At 42.5% G+C, this 22,827-nt stretch overlaps 1 protein-coding gene across 1 annotated transcript in view; it reads left to right on the top strand.

Annotated features, from left to right (window-relative positions):
- The first annotated feature begins 1,051 nt into the window (after nucleotides 1–1,051).
- Nucleotides 1,052–22,827, top strand: part of fgf22 (fibroblast growth factor 22) — a 41,970-nt gene continuing 20,194 nt past the window's right edge. The window contains exon 1 of the mRNA XM_061779344.1: nucleotides 1,052–2,043. Within this exon, the coding sequence (XP_061635328.1) occupies nucleotides 1,674–2,043 (370 nt within the window). The 5' untranslated portion in view covers nucleotides 1,052–1,673. The remainder of the gene's footprint in view (nucleotides 2,044–22,827) is intronic.

Raw genomic sequence — 22,827 nt, 5'->3', positions numbered from 1 at the left:
CCAAATTAAAATCGGCAAAGATCAGAGGGAGTGTTTTGCTGAAATATTAATACGGGTGATCGGGACGTCTTTCAGGCTTTTGTCTGGACTAGCTCGCCGACACTCGGCCGGCCAGCCTGCTCTGCGTTAGCGGCCTCTTGATGATCGGAAAGTGGCGGCCATAAAACAAAGATTTGATCTGGAGAAGAAAAGATCAGCGAGGTGTCATTCAAGATTCGTCTCCAAAGCGTCTCTGTGGATGGTAACGGAGCTGATATGAACGTGCTACAAAACAGTTCGCCCTTCACATTGTGGGGAGACTGTGGAGGTCATGGCGTTAGGGATGGAGGGGGGTATAAGTAATACCAGGTGTCTGTAGCCATGCACACAAAAAGCAAAAGGAAAGTAAACAATCAGTACATTTACATGTACAGCAGGGTGGCAGGATGGAGCATGTAGTTAGCGCATCTGGGTTTTAATCTCACTCTTGCCTTTGTGGACGGAGTTTGCATATCTTTTTTGTGCTTGCGTGGGGTTTCTCCTGATCCTCCAGCTTCCTCCCACAATCCAAAAACATGCATGCTAGGTTCATTGAAGATTATAAATTCCATTGGTATGACTGGTAAGGAAATACAAAAATGAAAAAAAAAGTTATTTGTATTCATGTTATTTTTTTCTATAAATCTTTCAAAATTAACGTCCTCGCCCTACTGAATAAATGATATAATGTCAGACATTTTAAGTGATACAAGCCAAATAGCTAATTTTTAAGGACAAAAAAATATGTTTGCATTTGGACCAAAAGTCAAAAGTACATATTCAAAAATATCTGTGTTCATGTGTACATGGCCTAAACTAATGAAAAACATGGCAAATTCACATACAAGAGTATATTTCTTCTTTGTTTTAAAATGGTTATGAATGAGTTTGGAGGCCCCGCCCCCTCAACCCTCTCTTTTCAATCAGCCCCCCTGCATCTCCCCACCCACCCTTCTTTGGATTTTGCTAGCCCTGCCCAGGATAAAATCCAGGGCAAGTCAGCCGCTGCTCCCAGAGCGTTGCCTGGCTGAGCCGCACGCAGCAGCGCGTCAGAGCGTACTGCTTCACTGCCCCGTGTGAGCGAGCTGACACACACTCGCCGGCTGCCGCTCGCTCTGACACATACAGACGCACACTCCCACACCGGGTCTCTCCCTCCCTCTCTTGGTAACGCACACTAACACGCACACACACAGTCAGTCAGTCAGTCATCAACCCTCATTCAACTCCCTCCCTGCCACGGGTCTGCATCTCAGACAGGGACCTTGTTCCTCCCCAGCTGGAAAGAGCAGACCATCGCAAGGTGCACGCACAGACACGAACAAACAAACAAACACACAAGCATCATCCTTCAGGACTTTTATCTTAGGAACGGGAAGGCAGGCTTCACTGCGAGGAGGAGAGTGGAGCTTTCATCAAATGAAGATATGTGAAAGAAGTGGAGAAAGCCAGACAAGATGACGACCTCTGGAGGAACTTTGACAAGATCGTTGCTGTAGGAAGCTCTTTTGTCACCCGAATCAAAGCTCAACATCCAGGGCGTCTGCTGTGAGTGGCTGCCCTCTCTCCTCAGGACTCTCTCACTGGGACGTCTCCCACCCATCAGCATGCCTACAGCTTGCACATTAAGGTGCACCCTGGGAGTGTGACCCACCATGTGCAGATGGACGCCCTCCGTCGCTCACCTCCATCCTCCTGAACCCGCTCCTGACGCCGCGGCCTCCGCCAGGCGACAGCCTGGCCCGCTGCCCGGCACGGCCTCCTTCTGCCTGGCATGCCTGTCCTTGCTGCTGGCCGCCGCCGGTGCCGTGTCTGGGGCCTGCCACCCTGGGCTAGGGCACGAGCCCCTGCAGGTTCTGGCGGGTGGCACAAACTGCTCGTGGACGTTGGAGAGGCACACGAGAAGTTACAATCACCTGGAGGGCGACGTGCGGCTGCGGCGGCTTTACTCGGCCAACAAGTTCTTCCTGTGCATTGACAAAACGGGCAAGGTGGACGGCACGCGCCGGAAAAACTATGCTGACAGTAAGTTGCTAACGCAGCATTGATGACTTGTGACGTTTTATTTTTATGGTCGGACTTTCATATCTGCTCTCTTTTACTGCCGTTCATAGGAATATCCTGCAGCTATATCACTGCTCAGTTTCTTGTGTTGTGTTTAGAGCAGGAGACACAGGTTGCTAGGTAAGACAGGCTCACTCCGGTGTGGATTTAGGCTCATGGGACAACCGGTGGTGCATTTTCTTCAGACGTTGGGCATCAGTTGGCAAAGAAAAAAAAGGGTCCCCAGGCATTAACTTGTCAAAACTATGATGAAAGTTCATCAATTGTGAGTAGCAGGTATACACAGAAACACACACTATAAGGCCTATTCATGTGACGTGGGGATCACATTTTTGATGAGGATGCTGAGGAAACAGGTCTGAATGTGGATTTGCATGCTTCCTGTCGGTTCAAACTCTACATGTATACTGTACTGTTTAAAAGTCTAGCAATATAGCGACCTTGCTATGGAATTGTTTTGTAGTTTTCATTCAAATGCTTTCTAGGCCAGCATTTCCCATTGTAGTAAATCTGTGCCTTTATTATTAGTTTAGTTAAATATGTAAAAGAAAATGCACAATATGTGGTATTTAAAAAAATAATAAAAAATACATAAATAATTGGGGACTTGAGCTAAAAAAAAAAAGTTATTAAAGCTATCAAGGTTAAAGTGACCTCTCTTTAAAACTAAATGGTATGGAACTTGAATTGTTGCTAACTAGCTGTATTTGTCCTTGTGTCAAAATCTTTTTTACAAAAGAGTTTTTTACATAGTACTGTACATAAAAATTGGTATGTATGAGGTCCAGCTTGAGCCAGACAGGTTGTTGTGTGCATGCAGAGTTTGCGGTTTGGAGGACACCTGAGAAGTGCAGCGGCTGCACCTCATTGTGTCCATCAATGGATGTCTTTCAGACATTTGACCAGGTCAGAGGAGCTGACTCATGAGCTGACCTCGCCTGCATGTCCGTCACTCCCTGACTGACAGGCGGGGCTCGCTGCAATGCCTCGGACTGTAATATTTATGTATTTGTTAATGGCTCTTTTTTAACACGACTGGATGAGTCAGAGTTTTTCCACATGGCTACCGAGGTGGAGAGGAAGGAGCAGCTGTTGTGTTAAAGTCCCTCACAGGCTTGTTGCCACTGTTCCAAGTTGTGAGTGACATTTGCTCACCTGTCCAAAAGAAGCACCTGCAAGAGTCACAGCTACACAACCGTGTTTGAAAGTCAAGTTGAGGTGAGATATTGACGGTGTTAAATTGGGAAGTTGAGGGTTGTGTCTTTTGCATTCAAAGTCATGCACACTCACTCATCAATGTATTGTTTCCAGGTACCATAAGATACTATTTCAGTTGTGGTGTCCTAACATGCAGAGCAGATACCATTTGGATGACCTGTGTAAACATTTAAGGAAGCATGGCTAGGAATGTAAAATCATTCTTTTATTTTATTATTTATTTTTTTTTACAAGAATTTACAAGAGAGACCTCTTCCACTCTTTGTCTGTTCATCTAGTGATGATGAATCTGTTCAATGCATGATGGTTTTCGTATTTCCTCCCTTTGCTAATTAGAAGTGGAAAAAACAACACACGTGCAATTTGTTTTACAAACTTTACAACCGATGTACATTTGTATCTAGGTAGCAAATGCAGAAACAGATCTGATCCTGTCTGTTTGTTAATGTACGTCGGTTTCGTTGTTATGTCAAACGTTTGCGCGACGTATGGAGCAGAATTAGTTTTGCCCTATAGACAAATTAAAATAATTGGCAAGTTCATACGTACAGTAGACATCCATTTTAAATCACTACTCTGTATTAAATATAACCATACATATTTGAAAGAAAAACAGCACAATCTGTCCGACATACTGTAGTTGCCTCCCCTGCAGTCACCATAAATATTATGCAGAATAACATCAGCAACAATCTATACTTTGTAAGTATAACAAATGTTCTGTGTCGCGATAAAAAATAAAAAATAAAAAAAATAAAAGATAAAATCAAGATGAGGCTTCAAGTTGTTTTGGCGAATTTTGTCTCGCCACAGCAAGTCATTCTCATTATTTGTCTGAAATGTGTCTGAAAGTCGGAAATAACTGTTCCTGGGCTCCCACTGCACTTATTTTTAGGTCACTATGACATTAAGGTAAGATGAGATCGATGATTTAATTTTCTAATGCCTTCAAAAGTCTTATTTTTGGAAAGTCTTATTTTTGTGACAAATCAGTGTATCGGTGTTAAAAGAAATTTGTGTTACAATCACTTTATTTGTTAAAAAAAAAGTGGAAGTGGCCAACGTTTGTCACTAAAACACCCTATTGGGCATGGCTGGCATCAAACAATAACATAGTGTAAAGTATTTCTGATGTAAAACCTACCTAAATGGTTGGTGCCCCTGACAATAGTAACTCTAACCAAGCACCAACCCTGCTTTACTCAAACCCTAAAACAACAGTACTCTAAAGTTAAACCCAGACCCAAACCACCCAAACCACCCAAACCTTGCACCTGACCCCACACTAACCCTATCCCCTAAACCACAGTTGTCAAATTAATTTATGTCGTGGGCCACGTTGTCGTTATGGTTTCCCTCAAAGGGCTGTTATGACCGTGAAACCATATAAATGTTTAATCGCTTCATCATATTATTACATACATTCATCCATCCATTTTCTGAGCCGCTTCTCCTCACTAGGGTCGCGGGCGTGTTGGAGCCTATCCCAGCTGTCATCGGGCAGGAGGCGGGGTACACCCTGAACTGGTTGCCAGCCAATCGCAGGGCACATACAAACAAACAACCATTCGCACTCACAGTCACACCTACGGGCAATTTAGAGTCTCCAATAAATGCATGCTTTTGGGATGTGGGAGGAAACCGGAGTGCCCGGAGAAAACCCACGCAGGCACGGGGAGAACATGCAAACTCCACACAGGCAGGGCCGGGGATTGAACCCGGGCCCTCAGAACTGTGAGGCTGACGCTCTAACCAGTCGTCCAACGTGCCAACAAATTGATGGATAACTAGTTTTGAAATCAACAGTTAAGGATAATAGTTTGTTCAACTACTGTTCAATTTATTTACTGTAAAAAAGGGTTTTGGTACCAAAAAACAAAAATGCTTGTAATATTTCAACATTATTATTTATTAAATATGACAATTTTAAATTTTGGTACAGATTTTAGCAAGAATCATGGAGGTTGACGCAAATCATTTGCTTTCAAGGGCCACATAAAATGATGTGGCGGGCCAGATCTGGCCCTTGGGCCTTGAGTTTGACACCTGTGCCCTAACTTACCGAAACCCTCAGTTTTAACCTTCACCATAGTGTTTTAGCCACGCTCATGTCACTCAAGCGTTGGTGGTGTTGGTTTCAGTATGCTTCACGCACTTTAGCCGTCATCCTCTCATTTCCTTTGCTATAAAGACCCCTTCTCTCGGAGGGCGTGTACGGCAAGTTGAGCCTTGCGCCAAAACCCCGGCGGTCTTGCCAAAAGCTTAATTGGAACATGCGGTTGCATCTCAAAATACCACATGAAGCTGTTTATTTAGCTATAATCAATTTTTCTAAATTTCAATCAGACTTATAACCTCTTGACCCACATGATTTCTTGATACTGATACAGTGACGTGGCTGAAGATTGTAGTGGGAGGTCGTACATATTTAATGACCAAAGCAGTGAATCGGATACCAGACGTACTCACGACAAAGGCAGAGATCCTTTGCTTCCACAACAGCTGCTTAGAAGTCGACCCATCCTCTGTCTCCGGCCTTGCACCGTTATGGGTCTCGTTGCCCTTGCCTCCACCCCACTCAGTTTTTCCAGCGCCCTCTCAGGTGCAAAAACAGTTGGAATTAGTCAACAAGCACTGTGCTAATTGAGGGTTGGAAAATATTGTATCAATCCCAGCGGAACAGTGGCATGGAACAGCTGAGGGAAGAGGCCGCTGGGAGGAAAAGTGGCATTTGATGAGGGAGTGCGATGAGTTGGACAGAAGAGATCGAAAACAAACCAAAAACAAAAAGAACAGTGGGTGTCTTCAGTTAAAGATTATGATGAACGAGCCTTCAACTTGAGATTGATGTGCTTTTTTCGGAAACCCTTGTTAGAACCAAGACAGTCTGTCAGCGTATCGCTTACATGTTCAAAGTGCCCGAAGAAAGACGTTCCTGCCTTGCCTGTGCACACATGCTCAAACGTATACAAACATACACTCAAACGCACACAAACACCAAGGCTTTGGGTTTCTACGTCCTAATGGTTGTTAACAACCATTACCTCAGCTGTGAGTTAACCTATCTGGTATTTATTAATAATTGTATCCCAAAATAAATGCTTCAAAAAAAAAAGGATGATTCTCTTTTTGTCATTGCCATGGTGACCAATTTGAGCAATCTTAATATTGCTGCACCATCCAGGACACCTCTTGTTTTATATTAGCACTAGCCTTGATGTTAGCATTACTGTTGAAATTTGAAACGCTTTCATCTATCCATCTATTTATCTATACTGCTCGTCCTGACTAGAATCACGGGTGTGAAAGAACCTTTCCCAACTGACTTTGGGCAAAAGGTGAGGTGAGGTACACCATAGACTAGTCACCAGCCAATCGCAGGGCACATATAGACAAACAAACATTTACCCCTAAGGAAAATTTAGTCCTCAATGAACCTAACATGCATGTTTTTGGAATGTGGGAGGAAACCGCAGTACCTGGAGAAAACCCATGCAAGCATGTGGAGAACATGCAAATTCAACACAGGAAGGCCAGAGCCCGACTTTGAACCCCACCTTAGAAAAGAGAGGCAGATGTGCTAACCACTTAGGCATGCCCGTTTATTCAAAGGCACTAAAATGCAACATCCATCCATCCATTTTCTTTACCGCTTATCCTCCTTCTGTAAGCCGACCATATCTTGCAACAAATACTTTAACCACTGTGTACCTGTATAGTGGCTTAAAAAGTCAACTAAAGCAGGAAATATAGCGAAACAGACGTCAAACCAAAGCAACCACACCAGCTAAAGAAACAAAGTGTCACATGATGGCGAAAGTTGCTAAAAATAACAACCTCCTTGATGTGTTTTTCTTTTGACATACTATGTTAAAGTACAACATGATTGAGAGGGGAAAACACACACCCAGTGTTTACAAGAGGCAGGTACGCATCATATCCTGGCCCAGGTCATAGGATGTTAATTAGACAGCTGCGAGGCCCTGCCCAGCAACCGCTTTATAATGAGTTGCATTAACAAATCGTAAAGGTGAGATGTAATGAAAAGAAACCGGAAAAGCAGTTGTAGGTCAGAAATTGTAGGACTATATAATATCATATCATACGCGACACAGCATAGGGTATATTCTGTTTAGTAAAGGATTGGTTATTACATGAAACTCATTGACCCGAAGCAATAAGGTTTGCCATAGTTTGCTGGACCAGCTCAGTTCTGATCCGACGTCCAAGGAACTCTTTCATTCAGGGCGTGTTGTGTTTACTAACTTTCCGTCAGTGTGCAGCATCTTTTGGGTTTTCTGAGTTCACGTTTGAGTTGGATGGCGCCCAGAGTGCGAGTGCAGGGGGGAGAGTGAAGTGTCGCGGGAATCTTCCACCCTGATGAAATATGTTGTGGAAATGAGTCAAACTTGTTTTAGACACTCACCAAGCACTTTTGCCAGGACAAGTGTGGTAGTGAGATGATTCTCTCAGTGTCCATGCATCAATTTTCTGTAGAGTTTATCCAGCATATAGTCACAGTAGATGCTTGAGTCTATCTATACCAGCTGCCTGACACCCTGGGGTGATCACGAGCCAATCACAGAGAGAATGTTAAGAGGACATTACGTGGGAATTGATCCTGAACTACTACTACATACACATATTTGGGTTTCTGGAGTTTGAGTCTCCCACCCATAACTTGGCAAAATAAAATTCATAACTAACCATTCACTAACACCCTGTTGTATCAGTGACTTTCCAACTTGTTCGGGACTCTCCTCTCGCTATTGTCTCAGAACTCCATGGTTTAAACATCCATGGTTTCACTGCTGTACTTTTGGTTGATCACATCCCTAGAGCCAGCTTCTGTAGCCGGGGATCGGATCGCCTAGGTCCCTGCCTTCAGTCACCGCCCAGCTTTCATCAAGCCGTGATCTCCAACTCTCACTGGTGCGGTTTGCAGCCGAGTGTGAAGCGGGTGGTATGAGAATCAGCACCTCCAAATCTGAGACCATGGTCCTCAGTCGGAAAAGGGTGAAGTGTCCTCTCCAGGTCGGGGATGCGATCCTTCCCCAAGTGGAGGAGTTCAAATATCTTGGGGTCTTGTTCACTAGTGAGGGGAGAATGGAATGGGAGATCAACAGGCGGATCGGTGCAGCATCTGCAGTGATGCGGACTTTGTATCGGTCCGTTGTGGTGAAGAAGGAGCGAAGCCGAAAGGCGAAGCTCTCGATTTAACGGTCGATCTATGTTCCTACCCTCACTTATGGTCACGAGCTGTGGGTCCTGACCGAAAGAACAAGATCCCGGATACAAGCGGCCAAAATGAGTTTCCTCCTCAGGGTGTCCGGGCTCTCCCTTAGAGATAGGGTGAGAAGCTCGGTCATCCAGGACGGGCTCAGAATAGAGCCGCTGCTCCTCCGCATTGAGAGGAGCCAGATGAGGCGGCTCGGGCATCTGATTAGGATGTCTCCTGGACGCCTCCCTGATGAGATGTTCCGGGCACGTCCCACCGGGAGGAGACCCCGGGGACGACCCAGGACTGTGTCTCTCGGCTGGCCTGGGAACGCCTCAGGATCCCTCGGAAGAGCTGGAGGAAGTGGCAGGAGAGAGGGAAGTCTGGGCTTCCCTGCTGAGGCTGCTGCCCCCGCGACCCGACCTCAGATAAGCGGAGGAAAATGGATGGATGGATGGTTGATCACACTGCAGTAGAGGGGGATGGGCTAAACAGTTGCTTATTTGCATGAGACAGCACACCTAAACCGGCTGCTCTGAACATGGCGGTTTAGAGAGGGTGATAACTATGCTAAAATTTAATATTATGTCTCCTTTAGGGGTTTAGCCTTGATAATGGAGGGAAGCGGTAATGATTAGGCCTCACAAATATTGAGAACTGCAAATACAGAAGCATAGTATCTGACGGTAAGGTGGTTCACTCACTTGACTTTCATGCAGGCAGCATGAACCCACTTAGTGACTACGAGTGTGAATGGTTGTCTATCTCTACATGTCCCCTCTGATTGCGCATTCTGCCTTTGCCTTTCCGCCTAAGATAGTCGGGATAGGGTCCAGCTCCCCGCTACCCTGAACAGGGCTAGCGGTTTTGAAAAAGAATGGATGGACATATAGAAACATTAGCATGTACATATGTTTCCAAATACTGTAAACGTATCGACTGATTTGTGTCATAACCTTGCACCTAAGCAATGGTCGATGGAAGGGCTTTGGTATTTCGAATCAGCAGAATACGCAGCAGAACGATCAGAACGGATCAGTAATGAGGCAAGAAGAAGGGCAGGGGCATACTCTATTCGGCATTGAGGTGGAAATGAAAGGCTCTGGGAGTGCTGGAGCGTTTCCAGTTGCTCATTAGGCATTATGTAAGTTTTTCTCCGGGGTGTCTCCGATGAGAATTGATATTCCAAAATGAGGGTAAAATGCCACAAATCAATCTTGTCACCATCCCGCCGGAATGGACGGTGACCTTTGCCTGTGAGAGGCAGATGATTATTGACCCTTTGCAAGCTGTTCCCAATATGAGTAGTTTAAAAGAACAGGCTGTCCTGGGAACATTGCGGGACAACAGTGTCTGTGCCGCTTTAATTAGCCGAGCATCCCTGCTTTCTGCCACTGGGGCGCCATATCATGAATGGACCCTCGAAATGTAGCAATTAGTAGCTAACAACCTTTGGCAGTTTGGCTCTGGCTCCTTTGCGGGATTTACTGGGTTCATCAGCGGGTTTATAGAGTCTGACTTTGGCTCCGGCACCCAATTCCTTTATCGTTACATCCTGTGGGTGTGAAGGCAACACAAAAGAGACATTACTTCACAGGCCGCCAACAGGAGACTTGGACTTTGAATCAATTGATTAAAACAACACTCATATTCAGAAAGGCTTAAAATCTGTAGGGTAATTTACCAACGCTATAGTGAATAAATCATGTGGATAAAAGACATTTAATACTTTGAATAGTCTTTCAGAGAAAAAGAAGAATCATTAGAGTCCAAAAGTTCCTCCCTTATTGATTTAGGAGGACAAGACGCTTTTGAAACCAGCCAGCATTAATCACACAATGCAACAAAAGTTAGTGCTCCAGTAAACTCAAACTAGACTTTTGTACATCGTATGATGAGTTACCCAAAGGTCCTTTACACAGGTAATGTCAAAATGTTCAAATCATTGCTACTTTAACACACACAAAGCAGCAACGCATCGAGAGCATTCAACAACAACATGCATGCATTCTCTCTGCTCTGTGGGAACAACGAATACTACTCTTCTTCTTCTTCTACTACACTGAAGACTCCAAATTCGGACTTGTGTGTACACTGTATAAACCCTTAAAAAACGATCGCTTTAACATTCACAATACGATGAACCGTGATATGGTGGGGGTTTATCACAGCTGCTTTTCTTCCAATATATCGCAAAATCACTATCGTGATATCTTTATTAGTTCCAATGTAATAAGACAACAGTGGCACAACCAGATAATAATCCTTTTAAATAAGGAAGCTGTTTTTTTTTTTTTATGATCACTGGCAGCTGCTATCACGTTTTACCATTTTTATTACTAGTTAATACTGATTATTGATTTGATGTCAGATTTGGCTTTTCCTAATCTCTATTGTTCAATTTTACATTTAAATGATATAAGTTTATAGGCATGCCCTATATGTTTTTTCACCATTGAGCGAGGCGGGCACTTTAAGCTTAATGCTACGAGCCCATAAATGTTTTTTTTTTGACGCATGCAACGAAGCCTCCCTGCTTGAACTGAGCCAGACGTGTCGGAAAGCCTTTAACCCCTGGCACAGGACTAAAGCAGCTCTCTTCTATTTACTTGGCACCCTTTGGATATACTGTATCGCTACAAGTGACTAACTACTGCATTTAATACCTTTAAATATGTGAGCCTGGCACTGGAGAGGAATGTGATGCACCTGTTGCCCTAAAGACAGACATACCCCCGTCTCCAGTGTCTTGTTTGATTTGGGCCATGCAGGAAGTAATAAGAGTCAGTAAGGCGTTCTTACGCGTGACGTACAGGTTGATCTTTAGTTTTTATTTCCTATTATTATCACAGGTGCAAGAGGACGCTCCATAAAGTCCCAATAGACTTTAAACACCCTCTCTTTGCTGGCACACGTAAACATAAATAGAGCAACATGCAACATGCAGGAAAAATATTGTCTTACTGTCAGGCAATCAGGCCATAAAAATATCGACTTTGCAGTCAAGTTTTTTTTTGGGATACTTTTAGCTTACAATAATCACACTTGTCTGTAGCCGCAAATACGAACAACAAACATGAGACGATCTAGCACTATTTACCATACACATAATTTCAATATGTAGTGCCATGTTTTTAGGATTAGTGTTTTTTATACACGAGCCAGCAGCTGCGCTGCCAGATTTGCGTGGCTTTAAAACACGCTGGAAAGTGTGTGTGTGTGGGTTATGGCCAGGAAATAAGTGGGCTACTCAAAGCAGGGAAGATGTGTATTTGCTAACCACAGCAGAGTGACACAAAGTTGGGTGAGAACAGGCAAGATTCGCCTTCAAAAACTCAAGACGGTCAAATGCCCGTCTAGTGCTGCCTTTCGGGGGGAAATATGCCTTTGAAAGTCAGTTTAGCATATTGTGTGAGACTAAGGTTCAACCTTTGAATTTTTGAGATATTAACATGTGTCAAACGTAAAACTCAAACTAGACTTTTGTACATCGTATGATGAGTTACCCAAAGGTCCGTTACACAGGTAATGACAAAATGTTCAAATCTTTGCTACTTTAACACACACAACAGTGGCACAACCAGATAAAGACATACACATAATTTCAATATGTAGTGCCATGTTTTTAGGATTAGTGGTTGCTAAACTTAAATTAGTGTTCGATTGCTCGCAGTGTGACTCTAAAGTGCCTCCTGTTTGCAAGTTGTCTCCCAGACATAACCAACAATGTCGACGAAACGTGCTGCACCGACAAGGACACCAGCGGTCGCACCCAAAAGGCAAAGGAAGGTGCTAACTATCGAAGGTGGCATGTCTGCTTATAAGAATCTTCTCGCCCAGAAGAAAAAAGAGCGGCAACAACTACCTATAACTATGTTCTTCTCTCGGAAAAAAACTGGAAAAGGACGCTACAGCGGAGCTGCGTCAGGACGAAGAGTGACGGTCAGAGGAAGTGTCAAATACGCGCGAGGCACAATTAATAATTTCTTATGTTTTCAACCTCATACGTTGTTCATTAAAATTTAATTTGTTATTTCTAAAAATTGTCATCATTATTTGTCAGAAAATGTTTACATTTTTATTTCTTAAACAGACATTTGGGTCTTAAAACAGGTTTTGACCTTTGTTTCGTTATACAATAATATTAACAATAATAATAATAAGTACAACAACAACAACAGCAATTATAGCAATAATAATATTAATGTACTTATTTTTCTTACACAGGTTTGAACTTTGAGCGTGTTTAAACAAGAGAGAAATGTGAGAAAATGTTAATGGTGAGGTTTACAGCCTTAAAACACATAGTATAATAATTTAAAAAAATAAAGTTTCCTACTTCGCGGATTTCACCTATCGCGGGTTATTTTTGGAACGTAACCCCCGCGATAAACGAGGGACCACCAGGATACACATAGATATCTTTTGAGGAGCGGAGTAATCCTATTAGCTAACAAATTAAATGTGTTAAATTTCAAACAGAAACAACTACTTCTCATCTTTGGATTCTTGTGCTTGGACGAGGTAATTAATGAGTAAACAAACCAACGCTGTCAGATACAACTTGAATTAAATTGTTTGGGGCGTTTTATAAAAGTTCCTCTAAAGTTTTACTTTGGCCTGAGCAGGCAGTGCAAAGGCCCTCATGAAATTGCTCAAAACATAACATTGTGTAACCGTGTTCATCCTGGTGAAAATGTACTTTTGGTAGCGCTTTCAGTGATGTCACTCCTAAAATTGGGTCGGTAGCGGCTCCCCAATTTGAAATCAAATTTGATCCCGGTTCCTGTTTCACTTAGCGCCCGAAATTTGGTATGCATGTTGCTCATTTAAGGACATAAAAAAGTTTAAAAAGCTACAACCAAAATAACACAAGAAGTCAGCCTTTTTTGTTTTTTTTTTTTAAAGTGGCCATTTTAGGCTCATTTTGTCCATTTCCAGGTGTGCTTCAAAGATGTGGACCCCAGCAAAACACAAAACTAATAACTCCACAAGGTCAGATCTTGATAAAACGTTTTCTGTGCCATGAAGGATTCATAGGCACTCCCAATTGGCGGAAATATAAATCTCAATAACTCCACTACTAGCACTCTGTATACCTGCATCAAATCCGGCATCCAGCGCCCCTTTCAACTTTCATGGCACTGCAAGGGCCTGTACGTCACTGCTTGCAGCTTTAAAGGACCTATAGGATCCAGATGGCCTAAATTTCACGAACAAGTTCTCTATATGTACTCATATTTACTCAGGAAAATTAAACTGACCTTCATTTTTGATAATATCAAAAATACTCACATCAACAAAATATTTATGAACATGACCATTTATGTTCAATCGCTAATTTAATATGCAAAAAAAAAATAAAATAGTCCGACCTCACAAAAAGCCTTTAACTTTCAAGCAAACACCTGTGTTGTGTCATCTTCCCAAACTCTTTTTCAAAGATCTTGGAGCCATGAGTGATTCAATAAATAAAAATGATGAGCTGAGTATGAGGCGGAAATACAGTAAATCTTCACACACTTACTTCCATATGGCTTCAATCTGCACTGAAGCGTTACAGTGATTGCGTTTAACAAAACAAGAATACTCAAATGTACAATATCTCACTATTTTCACTTGTTGTCTAAAAAAAAATCCAGAATGTCAATCCAGACAACAATTACGCTGCTCAGCTTGCTTCCTCAGAACGAGGAAATAGGCTTGTATTATAACACTTGCCAGACATTTTTATTATTCAAGAGCATTTATAGATTTAATCTCAAGCTGTTTTCACCACTTTAAATTGGTTGATATTATGTAAAAATAACAGACAAATTGGGACAGTAGATTTGTGAAGCAACCAAGAAAACGTACTACGATAAGGAAATGTGCTCGTCTTCTGTTGCTGACATCAGCAGGCTGATGTGCCAATCATGCAGGTTTCAACCTAAATGTCGGCGGGCCAAAATCTAGCTGAAAATCAAATATGTCATCAGAAAACAAGCCTAACATTACTATTGAGTCTATATTTTTTTTTTTCTTCAGACATGGTTTTTAAATCCAGAACTATGGAATAAGTGACAATGTTCGCAGTGTTAGATAGGTCCTTTAATTTGTTTTTCGATTTGCATGGTGGGCTAGATCAAAAGCTCCCATGTGCCGTACATGTAGGTTACCCACCCCTGTCTTAAAGTGTGAGGCGGAGTGAGTCATCAAGAAGATATTGAATGGAAATATGATGTGGATGATCGCACATCCAGCAATTTATCGCCACGTTTGCCACAAAGGAACTCTCTTTGAAGATGTGTACACTTGGAACGCATGCCCCTGTGTTTATACTCGTGCCATTGCAGGAGCATGAAGTACACCCTAAACTGAAAAAAGATGCATGCTTCCTCTCCCAAATGACTAATTTGAACCATACTGTAACTCGTCATCCATTCACATATGTGTGTGTATGCGTGCAGATGTGAGCGGGTGTTTTTCCCCATTTTGGAGGGGGCATGCTCCTCATTAGGAGACACAGTTGAATAGCACTAAGTGTTGCACTGGGATAGTCAACCATCTTTGTTGTAATGCCTCACTCATAATGACTTGCAGAGTCATGTTGCCAATTGTGGATCTTAATTGAAAGGTGACACCAATTTCCCTCTAAACACACATTCACCAGACACCTCATTAGACACACCTCTTGTGTGATCCAATATAAGAGCGTTGACTATACAAAGATAATAATGCTCTATTTTGAGAACTCTTATGTCTGGTGGGAATTTTAATAAAGAAAATGAATACTTACCCTACATTTTGAAGAGGGGTTTTAATTCATGATACAATTACTAAAAATAAATTACATTTCTTCATTTGTTGGGCTGTGTTGGACAACCCATCTGATTTAGCTACAACATGATACAACACAATTAATGCAGTGGTACCCTGACTTACGAATAATGCGGCTTTGGAGTTTTCAAGATAAGAACTGTTGCTTTGACAATTTTTTTGCTTGGACTGGTGAGCAAAAAATTTAGATATGAATGCTACATGGTGGCAGCGAACTGAACTTAATTGACTCCACAACAAGCAGCAGTTTGACAGATAGCAAACATTTCTTTAAAAAAAAAAAAAAAAGAGGCCACGTGCTTGCTTCAAGCTATTTATTGTCTTTCCCAGTTGAAGTTTAATGTCAAAGTAAACATAAGACAAAGAGAATTACACCTTTTGTGTTTATAAACAAAAACAAAAAAATCCCATAACTTTACTTTTGGAAATTATCTTAATGCTAACGCACAATGCAAAATGCCATGGACGGGCAAACAAATAGCATTGGTGTTGTGGTGTTTTAACCCTTTAAGCAACAAATATTGTAACACAAATGGTGCAGCAACACATAGACCAACAATATAACTATATTCACAGCCACATACAGTGTTCTGAAAAAAATAAACGACTAATGTTACTGCAGCTTACTGAGCAGTTGTGAACATCAAATGTATATGTGTTTCTCTGGATTATACTACTGAAGCGCAACCACCAGAAGGAGCTGCACAATGAATTAATCATGATGCACAAGCTGTTTAATTATTTACACTGTATTTATGTTATTACGGTATATTTTTATAAAATACAGTATTAAAGATAATATGAATATTATCTTTATTATTATTAATTTGTTTTGGTGGGCGGGTGGGTACATACACAAAATCATACCAACAGTGAATAGCATGAGCCGAACACATAATCACTAACAGCTTGCCGTATATGAGACATGTCAGCAAAGAGTGCATTAAATGTCCGCTAGTCTCCATAATGTGTCTGTTAGGCATCTCAAAGGGTTTTACTTTTTGTCATTTTATTTTGTTTTGTGATCCAAATTAATACCTCTCTGACACTCAAAACTGAGCGTTATTAACTTCGTGAAGGCAGATTTTTTTTTTTAAAATATTCATCGACCGGGTAATTTCTTTGTGTTGGTCAGTACTTTTTTACACTGCCTCTCTCCTGCTGTCTATCTCACCTGTCCTCTGTTCCCGTAGTGGTAGGACGGGGGTCAAGGCCGTCTGGCCAGTGGAGCAAGTGACAGTTGTGACAGAGCCCTGATCTTGCTCCTCGGCTTTCTGTCACCACCCTTTTGTGCATGTCTCATTTGAATAATGTAAATGTGGGCCATGCGGATGCCACGGAGAATATGTCATGTCTGTGCTCACTCACTGGAACACACCGGAGCATCACACATATGCTTGAAGGTGGCAGTGATGTGGAGGGGCAGGAAGAAAGAAGAAGAAAAAAAATCAACATCAGTTTCATTCTTACGTTGACATTGAGCCTGGAATGTTGAAGTATAAAATTTAGTCGAGAGGTGAGAGGCAAATCTTTGATCAGATACCTCAACCATCTTATATCAAGAGCAAAATCAAAGGGATTCTTCATTTGAGAAAGCAATAATCCCTATAGGTTTAAAGCAGATTGGTCATAAATTGCAGAAATCAATACAGTTCTTCAGCTGGCATTGATCAATAAGCAATGAAATGGCGAAGCAAGGCCAGCATACCAATTAATAACTGATCTCAGTTAACTCAATAATTTGTTAAAAATACATTTTAAATCAAGTTGATTCTTGCAACAGTTGTCATGAAGTCATGAAGCAAAAGTCGAGAGACTAAGGTAAAAGAAAAACTGTAACAGATAAAGAGGTGACAACTAGGACAACGACTATGGCTACCTAAGGCATCGTTAAACTAATATAATCCAAAAGCAAACGGATTCTTGCCCCGATATTTCCCTGAAGAACTGCAGTTAAAAAGTGTCAAATGTAAGGAGGTACCAAGGTCCAAATGCCCATTGGATATTGGAAAACAAACAAACAAACAAAAATAAATGAGGAAACCAAGGCCAAAAACCGAAACACCGAAGAACAATATTATGCCAATTATTACTTAAATTTAATTTATGGCTATGATTATGTACTAACCTAAAAGCATGGCATTGCAATTGCATAAATTAATCCATCCAACCATTTTCTTTGCCGCTTATCCTCACTAGGGTCGCGGGCTGCTGGAGCCTATCCCAGCTGTCTTCAGGTGGGGTACACCCTGAACCGGTCGCCAGCCAATCGCAGGGCACATATAAACACACAACCATTCACGCACACATTCACACCTAAGGGCAATTGAACATGACATGCAACATTATATAAATGTGTAAGACAAATAAACCATGTATATATTCCTGAGCATCTATAATCTGACCTTGCAAAAGCTTTCAAGTTCTCCAATTCCAATTTAGGCTGCAAACATTAGCGACTGGTGCGTCTCGCTGCTATTGTGCTGCGGTTTGTCAACATAACTTGGCATGGTCCTATTAAATCTACATGCAAAACGAATGCAATCTATTGAAGCGTGTCATGTGTTTATCAAGAAAAAGTCATGTTGACATACAGTATCTATCATTTTATTATCACCCAGCCCAGGCTGGAATGCTTTAATTGCATTTCCATTCATTTCAATAGGGTAAGATGATTTGAGTGTGGTAACTGAACAAATTAAACTCACATCTCAAGGCACCTCTGTCCATCAAATGGATTTAAAAATCAACAGAGACCTCTTTTTGACTTAAAAGAATTATGCCCTGAAAGTTGAAAGAATACTGGTTGAAAATTGTGATGGTGGTGTGGGGTCTACGCAGTATAATCATTGCTTTCAACACAATAGCGTGAGAAGTGCTTGGCGAGTGTTTAACTTCACACCACGGTCCCTGGAATTCCCATATGCACAGGTGCTGTCCCGCCTGTGCTGCAGCTCCAATACCACCTCTGAAGGCGGATCACTTCCGGGTTGAGTTTGTTCCACCCTTCCGTGTCAGTGCCGTTTATACAGACCAGCGACACAGAAAAAGATGGAAAAGTGCGGGAAGGGTAAAAGGAGCTGCTGACATACAGAAATTTACTCCAGGATAAGAGTCCAGGAGAATCCTATAAACGCCAGGCTCTGAAAGCGTAAACAAGCCCTTTCTTTTCGTCTGATTACGTTCCCGCGTCCCGAGTCTGGGCTGCACTGCCAACGAAAATCAGCTATAGACACAGCAGCGGCACGCCAGCTTTCAGCAATTTAGTGGCACGGGGGGAATGACCTCAGACTAATGTGGATTCCACCGTCCTGGCCACCATTCCCAGGGCAGCAAAGTGCAGGAAACTGCAGAAGCCGCGTGAGTCACAAAACTCTCAGTGGGCAGATCTGCTCTTAACTATCTGTGAAGCCTTTGATAGGCGGCCTCTGGCTTATTATGGATGTAATGCATGATTTGGAGGCACTTTGCTCTGCCCGTACCCCCTCCCTGATTAAAGAAAAGGCCCCTTTAGTTGGGAGATTGGTACCACACAGGCGCACACTGTTGGCCTTCGTTAACCTTTTTCACCCCCGCTATCCATCATTGCAGCCCCCTTCTTCCTCAGGTTGTCCTCTAGTTTTACCCCCACCCCAGCCCCTCCATATGCTTGTAAATTTAGAGTTTGATCATCAGAGGGGCTTCCCAGAGGTTCCTTAAAGAACTGATTGATGTTCCGTTAAGTACAATCACATCTTGAGGGGGGTGGGGATTGGTGTTCAACAGGACAGACAGGACGTGTGCGCTAATTACCACTTGATGAGGGGGTAAATACCAGCATGGTTCGTGTTTGACTAACAGTCTTTCCACCTTTAAATCAAGGGCCATTTTAGTTTTTATAAAGTCGCTCGAGGGCCATACAAAATCTATGATGCAACAATATAACAATACAATAAATGCTTACAGTATTACCAGCATTGGTGGGCTAAATGTTTTTGTGCATTATATAACACTTCCTCTGATGTCGAAATTGCATTATTTCTTCGTCACTATTCTTAGGCCAAGTGTTTTGAGGGCTTTCCCATACTCAAAGGTTCACCAAATTTATTAACATAATAAATGCATTTGCCAGAGTTGATTGTGGCTGTGTTTTCTTCGATGTCCCCATTTTAAATGAATTTCAGGATGGTGTCTTTGAAGGTGCATTAACATTGTTCGACATGTTGCCCGTGACAGGGGGAAATGTTTTGGAGCACTTAGCAAATAGTCTGGATCTTGTCGACAAGACAATTTCCATCTCTGTTCTCAACCAGGCAGTCAAAACGCTCCCATACCGCTGACCTAAATGAGCTTAGAGGGTTCACAATTTCGGGGTTATTAGTAGCAGTAGCAATATTTCCTCTGCTCCACTCTCCACATGTAGCTGAACTAGCATTAGCGGTAGCCACAGCTTTACTCACTCCGGTTTGATGACGGTCACCAGAAAAAAGTAGTCACATGACATGCAGTTGAAGGAACCTTGATAAAGAAATTGATCTGCAATCTAGGCTTACATATTTTTTTATTTTATAGAATAATAAAAAATAATAATATTAATGTTGCTAGCACTGTGAGCTCATATGGCTGTATTTGGATCAGCGGCACAAACTCTCGGAGTTGGAGGGCGCTTGTTGTGGTTGTTTCATTTCAAAGGAGACACAAACTTCACATAACTTGACCACATGTCTTGTGTCCGAAGAAATTCAGTGGCTCCTCCCCACTGGCAGAAATTTATCAGTTGTAAATTTGTCATTTTTGTCACCTAAAAAGCCCATTGCTGTTTATAGAATTGCATAGCCCATACATAGGTTGCCCACCCTTGCTCTAATTGTACCCTCCGTTATTTTAGTGCAAACACACACACTTCCAGTCCACTCAGACCTCTCCAGATGTGGATTGCGGAGTACTGGGTCAGTCTGTCTGACTGGGGTAAATCAGACACAATAATCTGTCCTGCGAGGGGAATGGGGGTGGGGGGGGGGTAATTGGTCACATTTGACCCACGGCCCTGTGGACTGTGGGAACGCAGGCCTTATCTACAGCGGTAATTGGCTAATGAAACACTTCCGCAGCTCCTCCACTAGATTGTCATCCACCGGTTGGGATAGGGTGTATGTGTGTGTGGCCAATATGCGTGTGCGTGCATGTGTGTGGATGTGTATGTGAGATGCTAAAGAAAATGACAGGATACGGAACTCCCTGTGGCCATCTCCACCATTTTTTATCAACAACATCAGTCTCATAATGAGACATTGACAGCCCACGTGTGGTTGCCATTACGGCTTACATTGAGGTCCGGATCATAGATGGTCAATGTAACTCCAATGGAAGTGATGACATATGGTAGGGGATATATGTGCACTTACATTTGACCCCAGCTTTTCTGAATACAGATGTCAGAACAATCTAAAAATCCTATGAAATGGTAAAATCGGATTTATGGAAGGATGATTGAATGGGGGAAAAAATTCACCCTAACACTGGATATTTCCTTGTCCCATGGGCCTAACCTGCCGCAGTACAGAGCATTGGTGAGATTTATTTCACTTCCATCCAGTTTTCTCCATCCATCCAGTACATTTCAGTTAACACCTAAAATGTTTATTATAGTTATTATCAACACCAAATTCTTAGTTCCTAATTTCTCTTTTTTCCACTCTTGTTAATCATGCGAGATTTTTCAAAATATGTGTTACTTGCTTGATAAATTATGCATGATTTTAATAACAAAAATAAGAAAACATTACTTATATAGATCAAATGAGGCATTGCAATGAAAGCCTTGAGTTTCATCATGTTTTCATTGGCATAATTATATAAAAACTTATTTTGAATAGTTGGGGCATTGGTTAGTAAAGAACAACCCCCCAGGTGCCCAAAACCAAATTTTTTAAAGTATTCAATTTAGACTGTTCGGCCTTGGCAGAGGTCTACTAAGCACCATTCTACTTGTTTTTACAGTAGTTTTCTCCTTGTTTTTCATGGCCACATCTATCAGAAGACAAGAAAAAAAAGGTTGGGCAGAGGGAGGTGTGTGTGTGTATGTCGGGGGGCTACTATAAGGAAAAAAAAGGCTAAAGTTACAGTGGTGAGACAATGTCTCTGAGGTCCCATCAAGTGAGCCATTCATGGATGCTGGTCTAGCAGTTTGTGAAGCCGGGCAGACCCTCAGATAGTGTGGGGCCCAGGGTGGCCTTGTCTTTTTGTCCCAAGCTGACCCCTGCTCCACTGCGTGGCCCCTGCGCCCCTCACCTGGCCTGTCCCAGCACTCTGGTAACAGGATACCTGTAATTTGCTCTAATGGCCTTTGAAAGAACCTGGCCCGGGCTAATCCGTGGAGTCTTTCTCCCAAGCAGCGCTGTTTGAAAAAGGGTGGGGGTTGGGGGAACACGGGGGCCTGAAGAGTCCTGAAAGAGGAGGACGGGCCTGTGGATTGTATGTGTGGGAGAATGTCACCTCTTGCGGCCGGCGCTGCGGCCAACAAGGGGACGGGAGTCGGCTTTCAGCAGATCTCCACCATGTGTCGCTTTCACAGGCTCAAAAGAGCTGGGATTTGTCGAGAAGGTTGTCGCTCCTCATCCTTAATGACCCCCTCGTTGGCACAGGGGAAGGAGGCTGCAGGCGACCTGCTTTTCCCTCACAGGATTAAAAATGTATAACTTTAAATATCTGCTCTTTTATCAAGCAGATGGCATCTTTTCATCCTCTACAGACAAAGACGCACTTTGAAAACCTTATTTTATTTTTACTCACAGCCCTCCAGAAATGCTAGTGTAAAAGTGTCAAGTGCAAATAAGAGACCTTATATTAAATATTATATATTGCCCAATTTATTAAATGAATATTTTTTGGGCGGCACGGTGGGAGACTGGTTAGATCGTCTGCCTCACAGTTCTGAGGACCGGGGTTCAAATCCTGGCCCCGCCTGTGTGGAGTTTGCATGTTCTCCCCGTGCCTGCGTGGGTTTTCTCCGGGCACTTCGGTTTCCTCCCACATCCCAAAAACATGCATGGTCGGTTGATTGAAGACTCTAAATTGCCCGTAGGTGTGAATGGTTGTTTGTTTATGTGTGCCCTGCGATTGGCTGGCAACCAGTTCAGGGTGTACCCTGCATCCTGCCCAAAGAAAGCTGGGATAGGCTCCAGCACTCTCACGACCCTTGTGAGGATAAGCGGCTCAGAAAATGGATGGATGGATGAATATTTTATGGACCTGTTAAATCAGGGGTGTGAAACTTATTTTTGTTGTGGGCCACATCGTAGTTATGGTTTTCCTCGGCGGGCCATTATGACTGTGAACCCATATAAATGTTGCCTCATATTATATTATATGCACAACAAACTGATGGATAATTAGTCTTGAAATCAGAAGACAGTAAAAATTCTACGTTCAACTATTATTCAAATTACTTTAAAGGGGGCGTGGTAACAAAAACATGCTTGCAATATCTCATCGTTCTTGAAAGTAGGACA

This window comes from Phyllopteryx taeniolatus, chromosome 7 (assembly GCF_024500385.1).
Source record: "Phyllopteryx taeniolatus isolate TA_2022b chromosome 7, UOR_Ptae_1.2, whole genome shotgun sequence".
NCBI lineage: Eukaryota > Metazoa > Chordata > Actinopteri > Syngnathiformes > Syngnathidae > Phyllopteryx > Phyllopteryx taeniolatus.
Note: the sequence above shows the minus strand (reverse complement) of the source record. Positions and strands in the feature narration are given on the sequence as shown.